At 40.1% G+C, this 23,215-nt stretch overlaps 1 protein-coding gene across 1 annotated transcript in view; it reads left to right on the forward strand.

Moving 5' to 3' along the window:
- The window catches only part of nsd2 (nuclear receptor binding SET domain protein 2), a 43,134-nt gene that overhangs the window by 13,263 nt on the left and 6,656 nt on the right, over window positions 1-23,215 (forward strand). Inside the window, 14 exon segments of the mRNA XM_036517412.1 lie at window positions 1,170-1,314; window positions 1,419-1,481; window positions 5,016-5,137; window positions 5,421-5,514; window positions 6,349-6,479; window positions 6,574-6,666; window positions 7,407-7,533; window positions 7,695-7,895; window positions 16,546-16,725; window positions 17,277-17,433; window positions 17,611-17,813; window positions 21,601-21,704; window positions 21,804-22,073; window positions 22,888-23,004. Coding sequence (XP_036373305.1) covers window positions 1,170-1,314; window positions 1,419-1,481; window positions 5,016-5,137; window positions 5,421-5,514; window positions 6,349-6,479; window positions 6,574-6,666; window positions 7,407-7,533; window positions 7,695-7,895; window positions 16,546-16,725; window positions 17,277-17,433; window positions 17,611-17,813; window positions 21,601-21,704; window positions 21,804-22,073; window positions 22,888-23,004 — 2,007 coding nt within the window.

Consider the following 23,215-nt stretch of genomic DNA (forward strand, 5'->3'; position numbering starts at 1 on the left):
TTGAGATCTTTATTCTCAGACATTCTTTCTTGGATAAAAGCATCTTAAAAAGAGTAAAGTTCGGTTTGGAAGTGTGTGTGTGGTTTTTTTAATTTTGTTTTTGCAGGGTGTATTTAATAACGATTCCCCCTTATTCAAGGGAAAATTCAAGGGAAAAGGGGAAAACAAGAGAAGGGTTTGACCACAATAGGAGCAATTTCCTCAAGTGGCGTAAATGACACAAACTTTTTTAGTTGATGACTGAGAAGGAAGATTTTGATGCATCATTAAAATGGAGGATGAAATATAAGTGACAAGCTTTTTTGTAATCTTTCGACAGGATTTTGCTCAAAATGCACCCATCACACAGACCAAAACAAAAAATTAAAATAACAGAAAACAAATGTAGCCTGCTTCATACATTTTTTTTCCTAAAATAATTTAGGCACTTTTGTTCACTTCACAAAGTTAACACAAGCTCCTTTATCATGCCTCATCACCCTGTCAGAACCCTAACTGGTTTCAAAAGACTGAATAAGAGATGGCATTTATTTAATAAAACATAAATTAAGTTGGTCTAATGAGCTGTTGTTGTTTAAAAGCATAATGATTTACATTTATAGCTAGCCAGATACTTTAAACACATTCATGTTACTCATCCAAATTCTTGCAAAAAGTTTTGCCCACTTGGCCACACATGAATGCCTTTTTGTGCTGTAAACTGTCAAGCTGTGCTTCAAATTATGTTAAACAATCTACCATGGCAGCAATATGTTTATGTAATTAAATAAGCCTCACATTGTTATATAGAACAAATGAAGTATATTTCTGCTGTGCTGTTCTGCTGTACAGCATTTTTGCTGTGCTGTTCAATGGCTCTGCATCCGTAATGTACTTTACCATGCCATGCCTTGGCTATGCTTTGGTGACATGCCTTCCGGTGGCTCTGTGAAGGTCTCACCACAACTTTTTGTTCTTCCCCTTTGTTTATTATTTAGTCTTATCATATAATTGGACATGAAAATACACGCACAAAACCAAATACCACCTAAAGAGCTACCTGGTAATGAATGGTAACATACATCAGGTATACATGGCCATGGAAAAGTTTTGTTTTCCTTGGATCATCAGCATTTTGCATTTCATTAAATTTTCTCCTTTTCCTGATTAATTCACTTCTTTCTGTCCAGGGTCCTTCCTCTGCCTCCACTGAGGACAAGATGTGCAAACCCAAGGCACTCAAACCAAGGGCAAAAAGCCACATAGGGAAGAGCCAGGCAGTGGACTATAGCACAGAAACTCCTCTGCTTCAGCCCCCAGACCTCTCAGATTCAGGTGAGGCAGCAGTAATGATACCATCAGTTTCAGAGATTTAACAAAAACGTCTGAAGAACAATGTTAAAATTAGTAGTTATGGACTTTTTTTCTTGTACCTTAAGCCAAGAAACCGGCTAAGTCCAGATCTCATCCTGCCAAGGAAAGGATAAAGTCAGATTGCAAAGGTAAGCTGGCAGCGCACAGTTTTATGTATTGTCATGGTAATGTCTTACATTTTGAAACAGATCTGTGCTGATGCATTTATAAACTGGCTTCATATGAGTTGAAAGAAAATATATCTGTATAGGGCTGGGCGATATAGCCGTCGCGATATATCAAATAGCTATTTTTAGCGCAATAACAGCTATCCCCAGTATGTGGTGTTAGGTTTTTTCCTGTATTTTTTTTCCCGTTAGTCATACCTGATGCTGGAGCACGCCTCCAAAGTACAGTGAAATGCTTCCAGGGCAGAAAAATATAACTTGTATCTGTATGTTGGTGAACTTACCTATTATCTTTGAAAAACACACAGCATATGTTTTCACTAGGGTTGTCAAAATAACGTGTTAATTTTGATTAATTAATTATAGAAAAAAATAATGCGTCAAAAAAATGAACACGGATTAATCGCACTCTATGATGACCCCATACGTCACTGTGCATTTAAGCATTTATCATACCCAACTGCAGGCTAGCTAGGTTCTTTTATATCATACATGAAACATATCCACATTTGTGCTGTCGGTAAATGCGAATTAAGTTCGCATTGGTGTAATCAATGATTGCATCGGAACATCTGTAAAGCGGAGTGATACATGTGTATTTAAAAGTGCCAGTGCTGTTATACTGAATATCAGCACTCATGGAATGCCTGTTGTCCAATCAAATCACTTGGTCGGAACTAACTGTTGTATAAAGCACAATTTGAACATAAAATGCTTTTCACAGAAAATATTGATATATGCGATTAATTTGGATTAATTAATCACAAAGCATGTAATTAATTAGATTAATTGCTTGACAGCCCTAGTTTTCACTCTTTATCTTTGTAGCCATGTGTTTCTATCTACCACATGGAAGCAGCATAGTGCTGTTGCTGTGATATCAACATTGAATAGATACGAGTAGCGTTTTTTTCCCCAGAAGCATTTCACATGGCCTCAGAAAACTGGAGGTGTGCTCCAGCATCAGGTATGACTAACGGAAAAAAATTGGGGGGGGAAAAAACCTAACACCACATACTGGGGATAGCTGTTATTGCGCTAAAGATAGCTATTCGATATATCATGACAGCTATGTAGCCCAGCCCTATGTTTGTATATTAGGCAGTATTGTCTCCATTGGATGGTTCCCTATCTACATGATTTCTTCTGTGACCAACTCATATTTTCCTCAAAGTGCATACAGAGCATCTTCCTGATTTGCAGTAATAGGCCTTTTTCACACCACCATATTGGAAAGCAACAGGGGGTAAAGTTACTTCCGGTCAACAATGTGTGTCTGATATTCTCTGGATCTTTGGCAAATCTGCCAAAATTCCACCTCTCACAGGTTGCTGAAACGGTGGATATATATTGCAAAACAAAACGATCCAAACTGGATCGTGGATATAAACTGTTCCATGAACAGTTTATCTTCAGTTACATACCATGCAACACCGTCATTCAAAGCTAGCTGTGTCTGGACCAGTGCCAAAGGTTATTGCAATTCATTTGAAAGATTTCACTCTTTCAACAAAGAGCTGCTGTCTGCAGGACCTGCAAAACAAAAGTCATGGATGCTCAGGCAAAAACTTTAATCTTTGTCATTTAAAATCACACAGACAGAACTACACAGTTAACAAGGCTGGTGTAAGTAGCAACTATGTAACATTCACAGTACGTTTTAGGTTGCATTCAGTATTAGTCTCACTCAGTATGAGCAACCTGTCTGCCATGGAGCACACAATCTTTAGATAATCATTAATTGCCTAATTAGTATTGTTCCAGTCCTCCTCAACAAAGTTGTTTATATCGTGGTAAGCTGGAAATGTAGATGAGCTGTTATCAACCTGGGTGTTATAGCCTTTAATATCTTGGCTTTAATAAATGACACATTTAAATATCATTTTATGTAGCTAGCTAGCCCATCTAGCTATCCAACACCCACCAGCCCATTGATTTTTCTCTTTGGTGGGTTGAAATTGCAGGGTCATTTGGTGCTTTTTGTTTAAAATAAAAAGTTTTCACTGTATCTGTCACATCACATATTTTGATAACTGGTACTAATGATTAAAAAATGTGGAGATGCTACTACACTGTGTGAACAGACAGCAGAAAAGTGAAGGTCATATTTAGAATGACACATGCAATCGGAAAAGGGGAAGACCCTTTTTATGTACTTAGAAAATGTGTCTGGCTTGCTAACTAGCTAGTAGTAGTAGCAAACATTTCTGTGGTTTAGTTGTTTTCTTTAGCTGGATTTTTTTCTTGCTGGCTAGTGGTTTTAGTAAATAATATACAATGTTCCTACCATACAGAGCAACGCCTCAAAGGCTGCAATTAAAATGTAGCTTGATTTGCGGGAATTCTTTTGGCTGGTGACACATCCAACTGGCTGGTTGCCCAAAGGGTTATTTGTGGACCCTATTGCCTAATAAAACATTGCAGCTGTGTAATAATAGCCTAACTGGGCTGCTTTTGTTATTAACCTAACTACTACTTATGTTATCTACATATATGTTATCTCATGAACATTTTCAGCTAGACAAGATAAATTGAACCTGAGAAGATAAGTTCTAGAAATTGTCTACCAAGACTGACACAGTTCTCTGTGTATTATCAGATGGTTTATTATAATATGCACAGTTTACTACATGAATGTTGATATTTAGCCAGCAACAAGGTAACAGTGTATAGGAATTGCTTAACCCATGGCTGAAGTTATGTTTACAGTTAGGTTTAAAAAATATCCATTTTACACATCTGTCTAGTCTTACAAAAATAAACATTTAATAATAAACTAAAAGTTTTTTTAAGTAATGATCATGACTTTTCAAATGCATGATTTTATGAAGAACAGTATTCTTTTCAGTCAGTTTTAAAATTAGTAGCACATATCATTAATTTGTTTCTGGGTTTACTGTTTGCAAACTATAAAAAAATGAGCAAAGAAACATTTTGCCATAGAAATTTTGCAACTAAGAGTAGACCAATGAACTGTAAATTGAGTAAATTGGCTAAACTGGCATTGTGGATTTAGATTTTTTTTTCCCCCAATTTAGCAGATTACAAATTGCATGTTAATAAGAGGAAGGGATATACCTAATTTACAGTGAATTCTAGGAACCGAAAGCAGACAGTGCAAATCATCTCTTTATTCCTGTGTTCCATCTAGCATTTTAATAAATATCAACATTTCAATAAAAATATATTTGCTTAAGTAGTTGAGGTTCGTAACCTCTGCACACTTTTAGGCTCACCGGGAGCAAGGGAAAAATTGACTTTTTAAAGGCATCCATTCATGGAGTTCTCTTTGGAGTGGAATGTGATACCAATATTAGTGCCAACTTAAGAATTGCTTTGTGGGACATGGTATTTAATAATGATGATGATAATAATAATAAGCAGTACTAATAGTACCTTTCATTGAAGCTTATTTCTCACACAAGAGGCTTTGATTGGTTCAAGTTACTGTTGCAGAGTTGAAACCATGAACACCTTTTCATTTCCCCTGCTCAGGGCAAAGAAAGTCAAATATGCTGAAGAAGCCCTCCAAGAGACCACTGAGTGTGACAGGCATGGAAAAAGCACAACACCCCAAGAAAAGGCTGAAAGTGGACAGCAATTTGAGGAAGCAAAAGGTTTCTAACTTAATAGTGTGGCAATGTCTCCACTGCCGAATGCAAAAGATGCTCATTTCATCTATGATCCATAATTTTGTATATAAACATTTTGTCTAGTTCCTGGGCTGAGACTTGAGTAGCGGTTAAATTTCTACATTTCTTAATGCATTATTATTTAGGGGGATCAGTCATACCCTGGCAGACCTTTGTGTGCCCCTTAGTTTCCTCTTTATGATTTTCATCATTTGTTGCTCATTTCACTAATTGAATTTCCTCATTCTTTCCCTGTGTGTGGATGCAGGCTGATTCCACTGCGCTAGTGAAAAGGAAGTTAAAAATAAAACCGACCACAGAAAGGAAGAGAGAGCCTGAGCACTCCCCATGCAAGCTCTTTGGTAATTTATTTTACTTTCTCAAAACCATAGTTTTTACTGTGAAATCAAGATGAAACTTTTTTTTTTTTTTTTTTTTTTTTTTTTAGGATTTAAAGAATTTGAAAATATAACTTGCACATCGCACATCTGTTGCATGTTCTGATTAAGCTCTGTATGAGCAATACATTAGCAATGGTTGAAAGAAGTTGTGTTCATGGGGGTGGGGACTAGTCAGTTAAAGTAACTGACTGTAAGTAACTTCTAAAAGTGAGAAAAGGCATGTATAGGTCTCCAGGGTACTCATGGCTTGCGCTTGTCTAGTGAGCACGTTGGACGGAGACTAACCAATGAAAATGCAACTAACACGTATGCTTCACATTTCAAATACACATTAAAGCTTCAAGGGAAGCAAAAAGGGGAAAGCTTTACAGCTGCAAGTAAAAGTTTGTCTTTGAGTGGAAGTAGGCCAATTGGCTTTTTGATGAATAAAATGAAAAAATAAAATTTTAGTCTGCGTCTGAAACCATGAGAACATTGTTTAATCTCTTGATTGTGGATGGACACACACATTGTGTATTGCATAAAAGTGCACGTATGTTTTAATGTTTTAATAATTTCTGATAACGTTTTGATTGTAATATTAATGTTTTTTTATTTGTAAGAATGTGTAGTAGGTGTACAGTCTGTGGAAACAGGGGCTGTTGAGTGAAAGGGTAGGGCAATTTTACTTTGGCTTTCCTCCAGTAGAACTGGGCGTCAGTTGGGCAGCTCACCCATGTAAACCTCTGGTGAGGGAAATGCTGCACCTGTGGTGCTGCACAGCATCAGTTAGACTGTTGATCCATTCCCATGCAGAGCACACACTGCCTGAGCCTGAGCCACTGAAGAAGCGCAGGAGGGTTTCGGGCACGCAGTCAACGGCTCCAGGACCCAGGAAGAGGCGTCTTCAGTCCTGCCTGGAGCCAGAGGTGCGGGGGGAGTGTGAGGTGTGTGAGGGGATTAGAGTGAATGTGTGGGAGGACTGAACAGGCTCAAGCTGTTGAGCACAGCAGTGATCCCTATGTCCCCTTCTTGTAATAGCGCTCTGAGTCCCCCAGTGACAGCACTGACGAAACACACGCTGCCAAAAAGGGTGACCGTGGGACCAGCACCAAGAAGGAGAACGTCTGCCAAGTGAGCTTTGCTGTGGCCTTATCCACACCACTGTGCCCTTCTCCACATTCACATCACTGCATCCTTCTCCACATTCACATCACTGCAATCTTATCCACATACACATCACTGTGCTCTTACCCACGTTTAAATCACTGCACCTTTATCCACATTGACATCGCCGTGTCTGTCTCCATATTGCCAAGCCCTTATCCGCATTCACATCACTGTCTTTTCTCTTTTTGTTTACCTGGTCTGTTATTCTATGTTTTCTCACTGTGTTTTTTGTTTGTCTTGCTATTTTATTTTCGCATTGGGTCTTCTATATTGTTTATTCAAGTTACAATTTGTCATGAAAAATTGCATGTTGTTTATACTTTAAAGGGAATGTAATTTGATAAGGACTTTTTGAGCATTTCATGCAAATATACATACAACATCCAGAAATCAATTGGATTTCAGTTGCTAGGCATAAGAGAGGTCTGGTTTCTGGAAACCAAGGTGATGTATTCAAGGTGTTTTTACCTTGCGGGTAGAAGATGGTCGGCAAATTTGAGTTTAGATTTGGCAGTAGTGTTGTACAGTTTGAAAGTTTTAGATTTACATGTTTTTATAAAATTGTCGTAAAGCAGCCTTTAAGAACATAAACTTTGTGTGTCATCTGTACATTCAGGTGGTAGTAAGAGCCTCTAATGGCAGAAGTCTGTGCTTTCCCCTGGGCTGTGTTGAAGAGTTCTGTGGATTGTGTTCTTCATCTGCAGGTGTGTGAAGAAAGTGGGGAGGCCCTGCTTCTGTGTGAGGGCCAGTGCTGCGGGAGCTTCCACCTGCACTGCCTGGGCCTTACCTGCAAGCCCCAGGGCAAGTTCCTTTGCCAGGAGTGCAGCACAGGTAAAGAGGCAGCCCAGGCACATGGACAAGATCTGTTGTTTTCTAAGCCAGCTTTTCAGGCAGCCACCCTGTTGCAGAGCCCCTCTCCTCTCTCTGAGTGTCAAGTGCTACCTGGTTGCTCTCTCTCTCTGAGTGTTGACTGCGCCTATGGTCTGTGGCAGGTGTGCATCCCTGTTTCTCCTGTAAGCAGACGGATGGAGAGGTGAAGCGCTGCATGGTACAGCATTGTGGGAAATTCTACCACGAAGCTTGTGTTCGCCTGAGTGCCCTGTCTGTGTTTGAGAGTAAGGGCTTCCGCTGCCCACTGCATGCCTGCCTCAGCTGCTACTTCAGCAGCCGCTCAAAGCTGAAGTCCATGAAAGGTAAGGGCCACCCACACACCTCTTTCTCTACCTGTTTTATCTGTAACCGTATGTTCACACCAGGAGCGGCGGGAGCATCAAAGCGATCGGAAGTCATTCATTTCTATGTGAGACCTTGGCGGCGAGCAGCGGCATGACTGTTGGCGGCGCATCTTGGGCGGTGTGGGTGTCAGAATGAAGTTGAAGTCCAGGCAACTTTATGATAATGAGCTATGATGCAGTTCGGCGGCAACCAATCGGAATTTAGAAGTGCTCCGCTCTAGAGGATTCTAGAGAGCACAACCATGTAAACTTTTGTTCCCACCAAACATTAGTTCCCAAACACAGTGGAGGAGAGGTTGATAATTGCTGTGGCAGGTTTTCCCATTATTTACTTTAATGCAGGCTACACACAAATTAATGTTAATGTTAATTAAAGACCAAGTCTAGTAAACGTGTTCTATAAACTGCATCACTTGGCACTTAGGAGTAACACAAAAATCACACCACACAAATGGCATTTAATTAGTTTATTTTATTAGTTTATTTTGTTACCAAACATGTAATTATAATTGTTCATTTCTTTCCTTCATTGATTGATTTCTTACCTTCACATTTAAAAGATTTCATGAGGTTAACCTATACCCTACTTGTGGTCAGTCGGCACAAAGATACCGGTCGACGTGTTTGTTTTCTTTGCGGCCCCTTTAAATAAAGCTTGCAAGACCAAGCATTCCGAACGAACTTGGAGCTGCTTATTTCAACTATGTCAGAACATCCACTTCTTCGACAGCGTTGTAGGCAGGGCAGCCAGAGTGAGTTTTGACACTCTCGCCACTCCCGGTGTGAACGTACAGTAATGGAACCAACACATCTTATGACCTTGGTGCTCTAATGCTCCGCTGGTTGCATTACACTTTCTCATGTCATCCCATTGGACATTTTTTTAATTACCCAAAGCATTTTCCCTCAAAATGGCGCAGTTGGGTGGTTGAGGTATATGTGCATTGGCCTGATATGGCAGGAGTCCTTTCACTGGATACCATGAGGTCTGCGAGGTCTCACACATGAAATTTATAGTTCGTTACATGTGTTAGGAATTTTCTTCCTTCGTGGAACCAAGTCAGGACCGGCGAAGTAACACACTGATGACCACTTTTCAATTGAAAAGATTTATTTCGATGCGCAAAGGGAGACTCGCGTGGGAGCAGCAACATGTGTTCCGACCGAGATCTTCAACATAATGGCTACAAGTCAGGGTTTAAGTACCTTGTCCGAGGTATACCAAATGGCAGGTGTGAACATTCCCGTCGGGAAGTGCATATCACACCTGGATGTCCTGGGGACACCCACTGGGTCAGCTACTGGGGACATCTCTTTGAACCCTATATGTGGTTGGCTGTCTCTGACAGTCAGAGGGCTATTTTAGATTGTGAGTGTGGGAACGTAAATACAAAATGTAATGCAAACAAAATGCTATTTAAATAGGATGTAACTGGTTCAAACCTATCATATGCAACTGCAGCCACAGCAGGGAACTCCCAAATTTACCATAAATTATACTGAAAATTCATTCAAATATGAAACTGGTTACATCAAGTTGAGGGTTTAATTAGAATCAAATAGATATTGTGACAACTGCAGTTCAGTTTTCTCAGAATCCCCTTGGTAGTTATTTGGTTATTAGCATTTGTCAAATGTTAAAGATTTGAAATGTATACAGTGTTACAATTGTTTATCTACTGATTAAGTATCTTGAATTAGGAAGATGAAGTGTGATTAATTTGCTTGCCATCTCTCACACACACACCAGAGGTGGAAAACCCTGGCTTCAGAAAGTAAAAGTCCTACCATGTATTTAGCCATTTACTAAACAAGGTGATTTCACTAATTTGGTCCTCTACCTGGCTGAAGGGTTGTGCTAATTAAATTTAGCTGGTGTAGTTCGTGGGTGGAACAAATACGTGGCATGACTTTTACTTTCTAGCCGTTTTCACATATGAACTCCGGAAAATGTCCAGAGAATCAGGTCCAGACATTGTCCGGAGTTACCCTTTCTCACATGTAGCACACAACAGGAGATTGTCTGTGTCAGACGTGTTCTCACCTATTGGAAATATTCCATTTGGTTTAGACGAGGGGTGGCGCCTGGGTAGAGCATGCAGGAGGCAGGATGCAAAAAGTATGCTGCAGAAATCGCAGTGGCTGTATTCGAAACCGCCCACTGCATACTGTGTACTGCGTACTACACAAGTATATACTGTACACTGCGTGCTATTTTTCAGTGTAGTACCCAGTATGCGACCATTAATCATTACATTTGTGTTACATTGTCGCATGAAATAATTGCGAGTTTAGAAATGTCCAGATTTTCTCATGATGTTTTCCAGTTAGACACCACTTGCATTCTCACAAGTGAAAAGTATTGACGAGTTCACGAAAAGTATTATAGAGTTGAAGTATTTTCAGGTTTTTTCTTGTGTCTTACCTTTTGGTGGTACGGGCACATAATGTGGCACGGAGGAGGAGAAGGCTATATATAACATAGCTATTGTACTTTTGGGTAGCCTTTCAAAAATATTAGGGGTCGACCGATTATCGGCCTGGCCGATTATTGGATCCGATATTCAGCATTTTTATGCCTATCGGCATTGTTATTTTTTTATCCGATAAAATAAATTAATTTAAAAATGCACTACTTTGGCTCTGATGCAGCCGCCTCTCTCTGTCTGTAGTCTTGAGCAATGTTCCACCCACAGCACTATCTGATTGGTTACACGTCACAAGTAATAGCCTATCAACACTGAAGACTACTGTAACACAGAGGAACGCATTTGCAGACTAGAGCAGCTGCGGTGAGCGAGCAGAGCTGTGTTTTGAAGGTAAGGCAGCAGATATTGCCAAAGTTGCAATAAACATCACAATCCTCTACGCTGAAGTTGCGAAAACGCCACAATCTTATGATCTATATCTATTATGACAAGCATGCCCAGTTTCCCAGTTACACTGAAAATGCCTGAATAATGCACTTTGTTGCAGTGATATACAGTTAACTATAGTGAGATAATAGAGTTTATTTATGTAGCTATAGCTATATCTTTGAGTAACGTTCGTGCCAGTGTAATTGGAACTTAGGGTGTACTCACACTAGGCAATCCATACCGTGCCCGAGCATGTTTGTTCCCCAAAGTCCAGTTCGTTTGACTAGTGTGACCGCTCCGTACTGTGCCCGGGCCTGCTTGAAGAGGTGGGCTCGAGCACAGTTCAGTTGGATACCGGACAGTTCAGCATGGAACTCGAACAAGAGGTCAGTGATGTGACTGTCCCATTTAACAAATATATCCATTATAGCAACAGTTAGCTGGATATCTGTTAGTTACACGCCCAGTCAAAATAATTCCTTTAAACCATCATTTGATTATCCAGCTGACGATATAACAAGCTGGCTACCTCCAAAATTCGATTGGTTAGTTCTGTAGATCTATGCCTGAAAAATAACTATGTGGATCCCCACATTAGCTTGATTACTAGCAAACGAAATAAAACTAACCACTTAACATGGCGATGTAAGCAATGCTGTTGTCAGGGGCTTAGAGTATCACAAAGGAAACAGCCAACCTGTTTAAGTAGCTAGTCTTCAACAATCGTTGAGAGAGGGCCGTGTGTCACTCCAAATAAGCCACAAAGTAAGTACAATCATGAACTCCATTGTGCTGTGCGAGAGCGCTTTTCTTCAACACAAAAAGTTGCAGCGTGCTCGGGCCGGGAACGTTAAGCGCAATGTGAGTGCAGGCCAGTGGGGGAGTGGGGAGGGGGGACAATCATGCTCGGGCACGGTACAAGGCAACCAGGCCTAGTGTGAGTACGCCCTTATTTTAGCTACCATATTGCGAACGTAACATTACTCACCTGTATGAGGTGGTGTTTTTACATGTTACAGGTATCCGATGGTCATAATAACATGACCTAATGTTGAGTCTCGTAGAGCTAACTTGAATGTGATGGCAAACGTCAACAAGTTCATTTGTTGATCCATAATTTAGCTAGCAAAAAAAACTAGCAGGCAAAAAACTGATATAACGTTATTTCTTGTACGTCACTTACCAGGGCCGACACTCTCAGTCTCAACCCATGACTACTAGTAACTTAGGGATGGGGCATGATTTTTGAATTTTCGAATAGTCATTAAATTATAAAAAAATCGAATAGTTTATGCGACTATAGTCTAGTCTTAACACCCTTTCACACGTAACTTGCTACGTAGCGCGCATGTTACTTTATATGGTTTATGTTTTCATTAGCATTATTAAGCTTCTCATCATTTTAACTGCCGCTTTTGCTATATATTTTTAATGTTAAATCGCTGTTTCGTAATGTTACTGAAGTGTGTCCTGAAGCTGTCTGACTGTTTCTTGTAGAGAGGTGCAGGATATTGTTGTTAGAGACTTTAGACGTAACGGAATGGCATCTAAGGCCTGTGTTAATCCATACATGGACTACATAGATGGTGTAGAGTTATCAGAGTTATAAGAAATGCTGCTGGGAGCTCCCTGCACTTTTTGTTTTAAGATAATGTTGAAAAGTTCTCTTTTAATTAAACATATGCTTAAAGGCATTTCAACAAAGTTTTGTGTTATTTTAAATTTTGACACCAAGATTTTCGTTTTTACTGCAAATGTATATTGGTTCCAAATATCGGTTATCGGTCTCCTTGATTACTAATCTATCAGTATCAGCCCTGAAAGAACCATATCGTTCGACCCCTAAAAAATATCACACATGCCATCCAAATGGTGCTACGGTACACATAATTTATTATTAATATACATTTATTATAAACAGGAAGGTAAGTTTTTGTGGTCCTCTATGTAATGTTAGGTCACCAGTTCACCTATCACACTATAACCTATCACTGTTACTTAGCTACAGCTTAGCTAGCTACTAACCAGATAATAAACTACTAACCAATGTTATTAATCATCGTAAGAGACAAGTTTTGGCGGTGTAGCTATAGCTAACTATCTCTTTAACGATCATTGGACTCAAAATAGCATGTATTTGGACATAATCCGCAATATCAGCGAAAGAGTGGCAAGCATTATACAGGCAAGCAGAAAGAGTAGCAAAGCAGATGTTCTATTCTTCCGGTTTCGCGCCAGTTGCATGATAGAAACGTCATCAACACGCCCACTTGCTTGCTGTGAATTCTCTGGAAAATGACCTGCTCTGTTCACACATGGAGTCAATCCGACATTAGACGGACTTTGTACTAGGGAACTGGCAGAGCGAAGTCAGGACTTCAGACATTTGCGTTCTCACATACAGCTCCTCCGGGTAATGGCTAGATAAGTTCTGGCTTTCATTGCATGTCTGAAAGGGGCTTCTGAAGCTGGGGTTTTCCCACCTCTGACACACACACATATCTGGAGGTACAAACATAATTAGCGTAAATAAAATGTATGGGGAAAAGTCAGCTTTTCCCTCTGTCAGTCAGATTTACAGATTTCCTTGTGTGGTATCATTTGTATATATGGTTTTTGCATTTTGCATAATGTCCTGGTGTTACAAAACTGATGAGGGTTGTTAGAGTCAAGATGGAAAAGAATGGTAGCACAATTACGAAAGAGTTTTTTATATCAAATTTAGATAGTGACAGTGACAAGGAATTTATGCTTAGATTATTCTACAAGGGCCAGGGTCTCTGTGAGAAGGTTCTTCCACTTTAAGAACATGTAGAGCTTTTGAAGTTTAAAAGCTTTAAATCTGCCTCGTTCTTGACAAGTCGTCAGTGATGAGACTAACACAGGAGAGACTTCAAAGAGATATCAGAGCAGCCAGAAAATAGGGCATTACAGTAATCCAATCTCTAGAAGACAAAAGCATGGATCAGCCTTTCTGCATGATTCAGTGATAGAAATGCCCTAATTGTGGAGATACTATGTAAATCAGGGGTCTCCAACCTTTTTTCATCTGAGAGCTACTCTGAAAAAATGAGTGGCCGAGAGCTACTCATGTCTTTTATTACTCACACTTACTCACATAACGTATCGTTCACATTAACCAGCTGAATTAAGCTTTTTGTATATACATGTATCAAATGTCAATATCCAAAGTTCATGTTTTGGATCAAAACCATCTTAAATTCACATCAATAGCATGTCAAATGTATGTTCTGCATCCATATGTTTCAAATTTCAATATGTCAAGCTCACATCATATCAAAACATCTTAAATTCACATCAAAGTCATAGAAAATATTACTACGTGTTTATGACGTGAGATGTCAGACAAATTTGGTGATCGTTGGACGCTATTTTGGAACATTAAGCCACGTTAAGCCTTTTCCTTATAATGGGCATCAGTGGAGAGGAAAATGCTTAATGTAAGTGAACGTCCATACTCATAGGATTTCGGTTTTGATTTTTTGACAGGTGGAAGTATTTATGACGAGACATGTCCGAGAGAAATTTGGTGATTGTTGATCGCTGTTTTGGAACATTAAGCCACGTTAAGCTTTTTCACGTTAAGAGTTTTAGAATGTCCCTGAAGTGGCGCTGAACATTGCATTACCGACTGAAATGCTGGTACCGCAGATGAGACACACACACTTGTCCCTCACATTCATGGGGAAAAAAAAAAACTCGCACTCCCATTCCTCTTGGAAATAGTATATGTTCTGCTTTTTTTTGCCTGGCCACTTTCTTTGTTCATCATAAATCTGGCTATTTTATAAGCTAAACTGACTTGCTAACACCACCGAACTCCTTGCCTTAACTCAATAGCTATCTCAGTAGCTAGCCTACAGCGTAACTGACGTGACGACGTGTTGACAAACTTGACAGTAGTATAACTTATTTGATAAACAGCTCATATCATTTTGTGTTGGAGGGGGGTGGGACATCTGTGTATTTGATTGGATTGAAATGAGAAGAGGTTTCCAGGGTGCATTTATTTGTTGGATTTTTTTGTACATAATCTTTGAACCTTTTGGTGAGCTAGTAGCTACTCAAAAACGGGCAGCAAGCTACCAGTAGCTATCAGTGTTAAGGGACAGGAAATAAACAATCATGCAAAACAATGTTTGTAATGCATGTCTCTTGCTCGTCTCTTGAGTTGTAACCGTTAACCTGGATTCATCAATACACATGAGAAGCTCATACCTGACAAATACAGGTACTTAGGAATAATGTTATCAAGAGGGAATTGTACATAAAGAGAATGGTAGAGGTTGCATGTTTGCATTATTGACCGTACACGCAAAAGGGTTAATATCAGTATTGAAGTTGCCAGGTCTGCCTTATCTCCCTCCCTCTGTGTCTGACGCAGCTCTGTAGCCTGAGAGAAAGCAGTGTTCGGCACGTGACTTGTGGCGGCTGAACTGCGCAAGTATTTAGACTCATAAACCAAAAACCATTCATCACAGTGCTCAACTGAAGCATCATCAGAATCTGCACAATTTATCCTACATTTTGACTGTATAATGCCCCCTAGAGCCAGAATTCAAGGAGATACGGCTGTGTAAAAAAAAATGTATTCAAAGCCGGGGCGAAATCCTCCTGCTCTTCGCTCCTATACTTTATAATGGGAGTAAAATTTTGAGTAATTTTTTTTGTAAATGTCTTTAAAAATGTAAAAGTATAAAATTGTAAAAGTACAAGCCACACCAATGGTGAATGAGCAGTCAATTTGTTTTTGGTGTCAGTGTCTGTAGCTTGAACAGTGTAAGCGGTATTAAGGCTGGAAGACGAGTAAGTAATAAGCCACACAAGAAACAGTGTGCTTCCCCTTCGTGCATCCACACTAATTACAACTTTAACAAATGCCATTTCACTGCTATGAAATGATCTGAAACCTGACTGGAATGGTTCAGACACTTTATGGAATTTAAAGACTGCAGTTTTTTCCCTGAGCTGCAGCACATTTTGGATCAATGGAAGATTTGAGATGAACCTGTAATTCTTCAGATTATCGAGGTTCTTTACCCAAGTCTGAATTTTTCAGTTATTTTGGAAAACATCCTGATAAGCTAACTGTATTCTGCATGGGTTGGCTTAACACAGGACGAAAGTATTTTAAAAGAATGAGGTAGAAGTCACATATTGATCACTTATAGTAGATTGCAAGTGGTGGATCAGTTTTCAGACTGACAGTCTGGCGCAATATCCAGAACATTAACATTTATTCTTTTGGCAGACACTTTTATCCAAAGCGACTTACAAGTGAGGTACAATGCAACACAAGCGAAAAACCATAGAGTCAACAATATTAGCTTTACCTGCTAGTTTGTACCTCACCTCACCAACCTCTGGATCTTTGTCATGCAGTACTTCTAACAAGTGTGTTAAACCATTACAACTGAACCATCCAGAAATATTCTAAACATTGACACTAACATTTAAGTTTGCAGAATTGTTACAATAACCAGAAGCTACTTGGGTCCTGTCTTAATCCATTTGAAAGCCATTTAGCCTATTATTTCTTGGCACCTAAAAATGTCTTTAATTGTTGCAGCCCTCCTTTTAATAGCCCTCTACACACACACACACACACACACACACACACGCACACACCATATCAAAACCACACTGTGTGAACCCTGACACTTTACAAACCTTTGACTGTATGGGCCCCGCACCGTCTGAACCCCAACAATGTATCTGTCATGTCACAGGTAAAATGATGCGTTGTGTACGATGTCCTGTGGCCTATCACACTGGAGACCTCTGTGTTGCTGCTGGGAGTGAGATGCTCACCCCTACCTCCATCATCTGCACAAACCACTTCACTGCGAAGAAGGGCTACAGCCATCACACCCATGTCAATGTCAGCTGGTGCTTTGTCTGCTCTAAAGGTTAGCACACTTCCTCATTTCCTCACTGTTCTGTCTAGACAAATCTACTGACATATCTCAAGGCCTATGCATTCTCAAGATGGAGAAATTTTTGTAAGAAGCTATCGTCATTCTTTTGTTTGACTGAATGTATTTCTGGTTGTAAATATAATGTCACTTGCTGATAATGGATTGTTTCTCACTCTTTTACTTGTAGCATTCACTATCTTGAGTGTCAGTGAGTGTAATGGCTTTTATTTTATCTGGCATCCTGGGTATTGTTAAAGCACCAAAAGAGTGTTAGTCTTTTAAAATGTGGATGATTGTACAGTGAAATCTTATTTTGACATATGTATATACACACACACACACACACACACACACACACACACACACACATGTATATAGTACACTTTTTCAGCAAAGATGTCTAAACACACTAGTTAGTCCTTTTATTAAATAACTATTCAAGATAGTAAAATGTTTTTAAAAAGATTTTTACATTTTCCCTGGTGTCATTTTGTTGGGTAGTAACTTGATTACCTACTTCCTGTTTCCTCTTTAACCACTAGGGGGAAGTCTACTGTGCTGTGAGTCCTGCCCTGCTGCTTTCCATCCTGACTGTCTCAATATTGCCATGCCTGATGGCAGCTGGTACTGCAACGACTGCAGGGCTGGAAAGAAGCCCAAGTATAGGGACATAATCTGGGTCAAGTTGGGCAACTACAGGTAGGAATGGGAAACTCTGTCCCAAACATGCTAAATTGTTGAGATATAAGAGTACATTTTATCTGAATGTTTGTTAGTGGTATTGGCTGCACCTACTGTGTCAAAGGAAGAAAAAAGTCGAACCTCTATGGATTTTCCCCCACCCTTTTGTGTTTCACTTCCTGCCCTCTCCTCTAGATGGTGGCCTGCAGAGATCCGACACCCACGCAGCATCCCCTCAAATATTCAGCACCTGCGGCACGAGATTGGCGAGTTCCCCGTGTTCTTCTTCGGCTCCAGGGACTACTTTTGGACCCATCAGGCTCGAGTCTTTCCTTACATGGAGGGTGATCGTGGTAGCAAGTATCAAAAGAATGGCATTGGCAAGGTCTTTAAGAATGGTAAGCTCACAACTGTAGGTCCCATGTAGTGTGCAGGGAGAACTACAGTGACAGAACACTGTTCCCAAAACAGCAGCACAAATGGCTGAATGGTACATGATAGCTTACTGGTACATTTTCACACATACTGACACAACCCACAACCTTTTTATTTGTGTAGTTACTGGAATTCTTTTGATCCACACCCTCCTTTTTTCAGCCTATATCGTAAAGGAAGTTAAATCCTCTGATAATGAAAGTGTACAGAGGGTAGACAAAATAATGGAAACATGAGTATTTTTTTAAACTAATAGTGTTTGATGCTTACATTTTCATGTGGTTGTCTTATTGGGCAACCAGTCATCAGTTTTTGGTCTCCCCAATGTACAAAATGGTTGCTGTGTTTTAACATATACATTTTGACACCCTCAACCCCCTACAACGGTAAATTGCTGACAAGAGAGTCATTTGCATCCATCTCAGCCAGACAGTCAGGTTCAGCTGACATGAAACCTTTTGGGTTCTTCTCCTTGGGCTAATAACACTGTATAAACCATTAAATGATTATATCCAGTCATCTTGAGAGTATTTCAGAGGAAGAACTTGAAGATGCTTGTAGATTTCTCTCTCTTGCTATAATGTTGTTAGCAAGATTTGACCCATATTGCACTACAGCAATAATAGGGCTGTGCAAAAATATCGTTTTTCCGATAATCATTTTTTAAAATTCGTCCGATTTGATATCGATCTGTAAAATTTATATAAAGCAATTACTAGTCCCCCCTTATTAGATGTCGCTCTCTCGTTTAACTTTTAACGTTTAACGACCTGCGAACACATAGGCCTAGAGGAAAACCTGTTACATCAATTTTTTAAACTGTGGTGTGACTCCTGTGTTCACCATGGCTAAACCTATGGTCACACGGACGACACAGAAGAGAGACAAAGCAATCGGCTGCCATTCATTTTCAATGAGAGTTGGCGATTTACAGCAACAAGACACCTAGACAGCCTTTTGCTTTGCAACTAGGTGGGGCTAAAATAGACTAGACTCGAGTTCTGTTTTATGCAAATACTGAGCAATACGACACGGCGAAGGCAGCGTGAAACATGTTGCTGAAAGGAATTTTGGTTTCAGTCAAACATGGAGGAGAAGCTTATCGTGGCAGTGTCGGGTTTCCCCATAATCTACAATTTGTCTCTTGATACGTACAGAGATGTAGATAAAAAAAAAAAAAAAAAAATGTGTGGAGAAGGGTGTCCGAAATCGTGGAGATGCCTGGAATGCATATTCATATGTTTGCACTGCAGTCACAGCTTTTTATACACAACTTTAATACAGTGCACAACCACTACCTAGCTAGCTAGCTAGCTAGCTAAACTGAACAGCAGCACTTGCTCATGAATGCAGTGTAATTTATCGCAACTCAAGAGAAATGTAGTTCTTCATGTTCGTTTGCTAGCTAGCTAGCTAGTTGTTCATATTAGGCTAGCAAGAAAACGTTGTTCACAATTGCAAAGTTGCTACTAGCGGTCAGCTACGTTTTGTCAGTCATTGTAGCTACCTTACAAACCAGCTTTCCCTATGCTAACTAATGCAAACACATTGCTGCTGCGTGTCATTAAGTAGGCAATGATGCGTTGTTTTTGTTTTTAAGGAATTATACCCATGTGTTCCTCAAATAAAAAGATTTTGGTATACAGCCATGCGTCGCTTAACATCCATAATATGTTCTGTGAAATAGGACGTTATGTGATTTGGATGTTGTGCAAACACCATACTATATACTTAGCAAACCTATATGGAATAGGCACAAGATTGGATGCTGCTGCTTACAAGTCGAAGCATACAATGTTATACGGTAAACTTTTTAATTGTAAGTATGCAGCCCTACTGTCTAATGCTTATCAAACGGTTAAATCAGACAGGTAATCGTATAATTTATTAAAAATGCATTGAAGTGCATCGGAGCAAGAACTTGTCCGACATAGTGCAGCATCAGGAACAGCAACATACTAAAATAAAATAAATAAAACAAAACAAAACATTACTCCATTAACCCTGTCGCACGTACGGTCACACCGGTGTAATTTGCCGTTTAGCATGTATGCTAAAACCAGTGTGATTAGATTAGATTGGAAAAATTCTAGCTAATTTTAGCTTTGAGAAAACAACAATTTAACATTAAAAAATATAGCAAATGCTAACTGAAAACTATGAGAAGCTTAGTAACGCTAATGAAAACATAACAAACCATGCAGCGTAACATGCGCGCTACATAGCATAAAAAGTTACAGCCAGCTAGCTGGAAGTAAAACCGAGTTAGCAAGTTAAATAAAATCAATTTGCCTTATCACAGTGTAGGCCAATACACTAAATAATTCCCTGCCACCTTTGTCTTGGAGAGGCAGCAAACTGTAAGCACACTCACTAGCTAGTGTCCTTGCTTGCTGCTAGTAGCTTGTTTGACTTAAAAACACTGCATTTCAACCTCAAAACTACCAACACATGGCGACCGACATGGTACACTTCTTCCAGTGACATGGATTAGATATAGTAAGATGTATAGAAAAAACGTGTAGACTTTGTTTGCTTCACGACAAGACTGAGAGCCACTAGTCGGTCGGCGTGTCAGTGTCGTACTGAAGTGTGCCTGAATCAAGAGTGATACACAGAGGCGCAGAGGTGAGCAGATCACATATACTGGTTCCTTCAGTCACATCATTCATGTATATAGCCTATTGATTTGCAGCAGATCTACAAATAGGTGATTTGCAACCTCACTAGATGAAGTAGTTACAAGAAGGATTTTTTTTTTCTCCACATTGAAATTCATAGCCTATTGTTACGTTAAATGAAAGACAGGTAACACTGTGACATTGCAAGCTAAAGAATCAGACAAGGGATCAAATCTTAAGTAGACATACTGTGGATAGCTTGATTGCCAGACAACATAAAGTAAACACATGTCTGAATATATTAGTAATCCAGACAAGGACAGCATCACATTGTACCACAGTCATCCACTCCATGGTGGGGAACATAAAACCCATACCCAGAGTGCCCCAAACACAACAGGGAGACTAATGAGGGGACACAGTAAAACCTAAAGCACTTACCCCATGTCAAAAGGTATAATACAATATTTTATTGTTGGGTTTTCTGGGATGGTGAAAGGTGACATTATAAAGACAGACTGCCATTGCAGTTATACAAGTGTTGAGCTGTTTTAGTGAGATATTGGACCATCTTCAAGAATGAAAACCTCCAGTTCTTAGATAAGGAACGTGGAAGCCACCTCCACACTATTTGTACTAGTATGTCCCGTTAAGGTTCAGTGATGATTAGATCTAGTGATTGGGGAGGCCATGGGAGGTGTATGACTTCATCCTGACTGTCACCAAACATAAACCCATTCAGATGTAGGTAAAAGTGTAAAAGATGACTCCATAGACAATATTATTTCCTTCCACTGGTTATGAGTCCAGTCCTCTTTCCTGATGCTGTTTTTCCTTGTTTGTCACTTGGTGTTATGATTTTCATTGCTGTTCCCTTTGACATATAAATAATTTTGCAGATTCTGTGATTTGTGCACCCGGAATTCATGCACCAACTATTTGACCTCTTTCAAAATCTTAGATCTCTTTTTCTTTTTGAAACTCCCATAATAAAGCCAATATGTTTGGCTTTAACATGACTTTTATAGCAGAAACATTGGTAATTGTAGGACTTAGTTGCTTCAGCTACTTTTGCATTTGTTCTTTTCATTATTTTGTCTTATTTTTGTGCTTGTCATTGTCTCTGCAGCCCTGCTGGAAGCAGAGGCACGCTTCAAGGAGATCAAGATGGAGCGCGAAGCCAAGGAAGCTCAGGAGAGTGAGAGGAAACCTCCACCCTACAAGTATATTAAGGTCTGTCTGAGGCCCATTGTTACCTCTATTAAGCTAAGATGGAACAATAGTGGGGACAGTTCTCAATGTCATTTTGATCGCTTTCAATCACTGTTCTAGGTTAACAAGCCATGTGGCAGGGTACAGATCTACACAGCAGACATCTCTGAAATCCCAAAGTGCAACTGCAAGCCCACAGATGAGAAGCCGTGCGGGTTTGAGTCAGAGTGCCTGAACCGCATGCTTATGTACGAGTGCCACCCCCAGGTCTGTCCAGCTGGCGACCGCTGCCACAACCAGGGCTTCACCAAGCGGCAGTACCCTGACACAAAAATCACCAAGACCGCTGGCAAGGGCTGGGGCCTGCTGGCCCTCAGGGACATTAAGAAGGTAAGCAGTCTAACACATCTGACACATTCACATCTGTGAGTCACATGGTCTGGCAACTATGTTTGCACTTTTAATAAGAAACCACTACAAATGCAAAGATAATCCAAGTGATGTCTCACACATGTATTATCACAGGCCTTTCTGGTGCCTGTGTGCAGCATAACTGCTATAGCTGCAAACACATATACAGTAATTACATCTGCTTGTGTGCAGAAGTGGTTTTGACTGGGAGTTTTTGTTAAGTGTATTTTTATTTATGGCATTTAAGAACTCTACAATAGAATAATATGAGTCCAAGAGATGGGAACAATGAGGATTTAACCACCTGGATCATTTCAATGAGGATGGACATATATAACCAAGAGGATGTCAGTCCAAGCCTCACGTTCCCCTTCTGTTGGATTCACAAACTTCAAAATCTGTTGACATGTTGAACAAGTACACAATCATTCCACATAGATGTGTTGTATCGGTGATTAGTTGCCCAGTCCTGCACCCAGTAGTGCAATAGTGCAGGTCAGTACTGGGACATACAGATGCTCATGTGGTTGTGTGATTGTTCTCAGGGGGAGTTTGTGGGCTTTAGCGTGTGCATGCCTGTGAGAGCAACAGAAAGCAACTGAGTGTGCGAGTGTGTCACTATTCTCAGGAAAGGTTTGTGGGCTTTAGTGTATGCATTTGTGAGAGGGTGAGTGTCAGTGTTCCTAGGGGCAATTTGGGCGTGAGTGTGTATGTGTGTGAAAGAGAGGGAGAGAGAGGGCACATGTGTCTGTTCTCAGGGGGAGTTTTGGCATGAGTGTGTCACTGTTTTCAGGGGGAGTTTGTGAACGAGTACGTGGGGGAGCTGATTGATGAAGAGGAGTGCCGGGCCAGGATCAAATATGCCCAGGAGAATGACATTACACACTTCTATATGCTAACCATAGACAAGGTAACTACTGTCCCCTGACATGTAAAGAGTTTTTTAGCTTGTTTATTTTACTTTACTGGCTATTGTATAGTGGTATTCCATAGTCACACATGTGACTGAAACTACTCAAAATTCTCAGGATTGAATGCCAGTATTTTGTAGCCATTCAACTGCAATTGCACACCATCATTAAATGACTACTGAAGCATACCTACTCACACTTCATCTTGGT

This window comes from Megalops cyprinoides, chromosome 22 (genome assembly GCF_013368585.1).
Source record: "Megalops cyprinoides isolate fMegCyp1 chromosome 22, fMegCyp1.pri, whole genome shotgun sequence".
Classification (NCBI taxonomy): Eukaryota; Metazoa; Chordata; class Actinopteri; order Elopiformes; family Megalopidae; genus Megalops; species Megalops cyprinoides.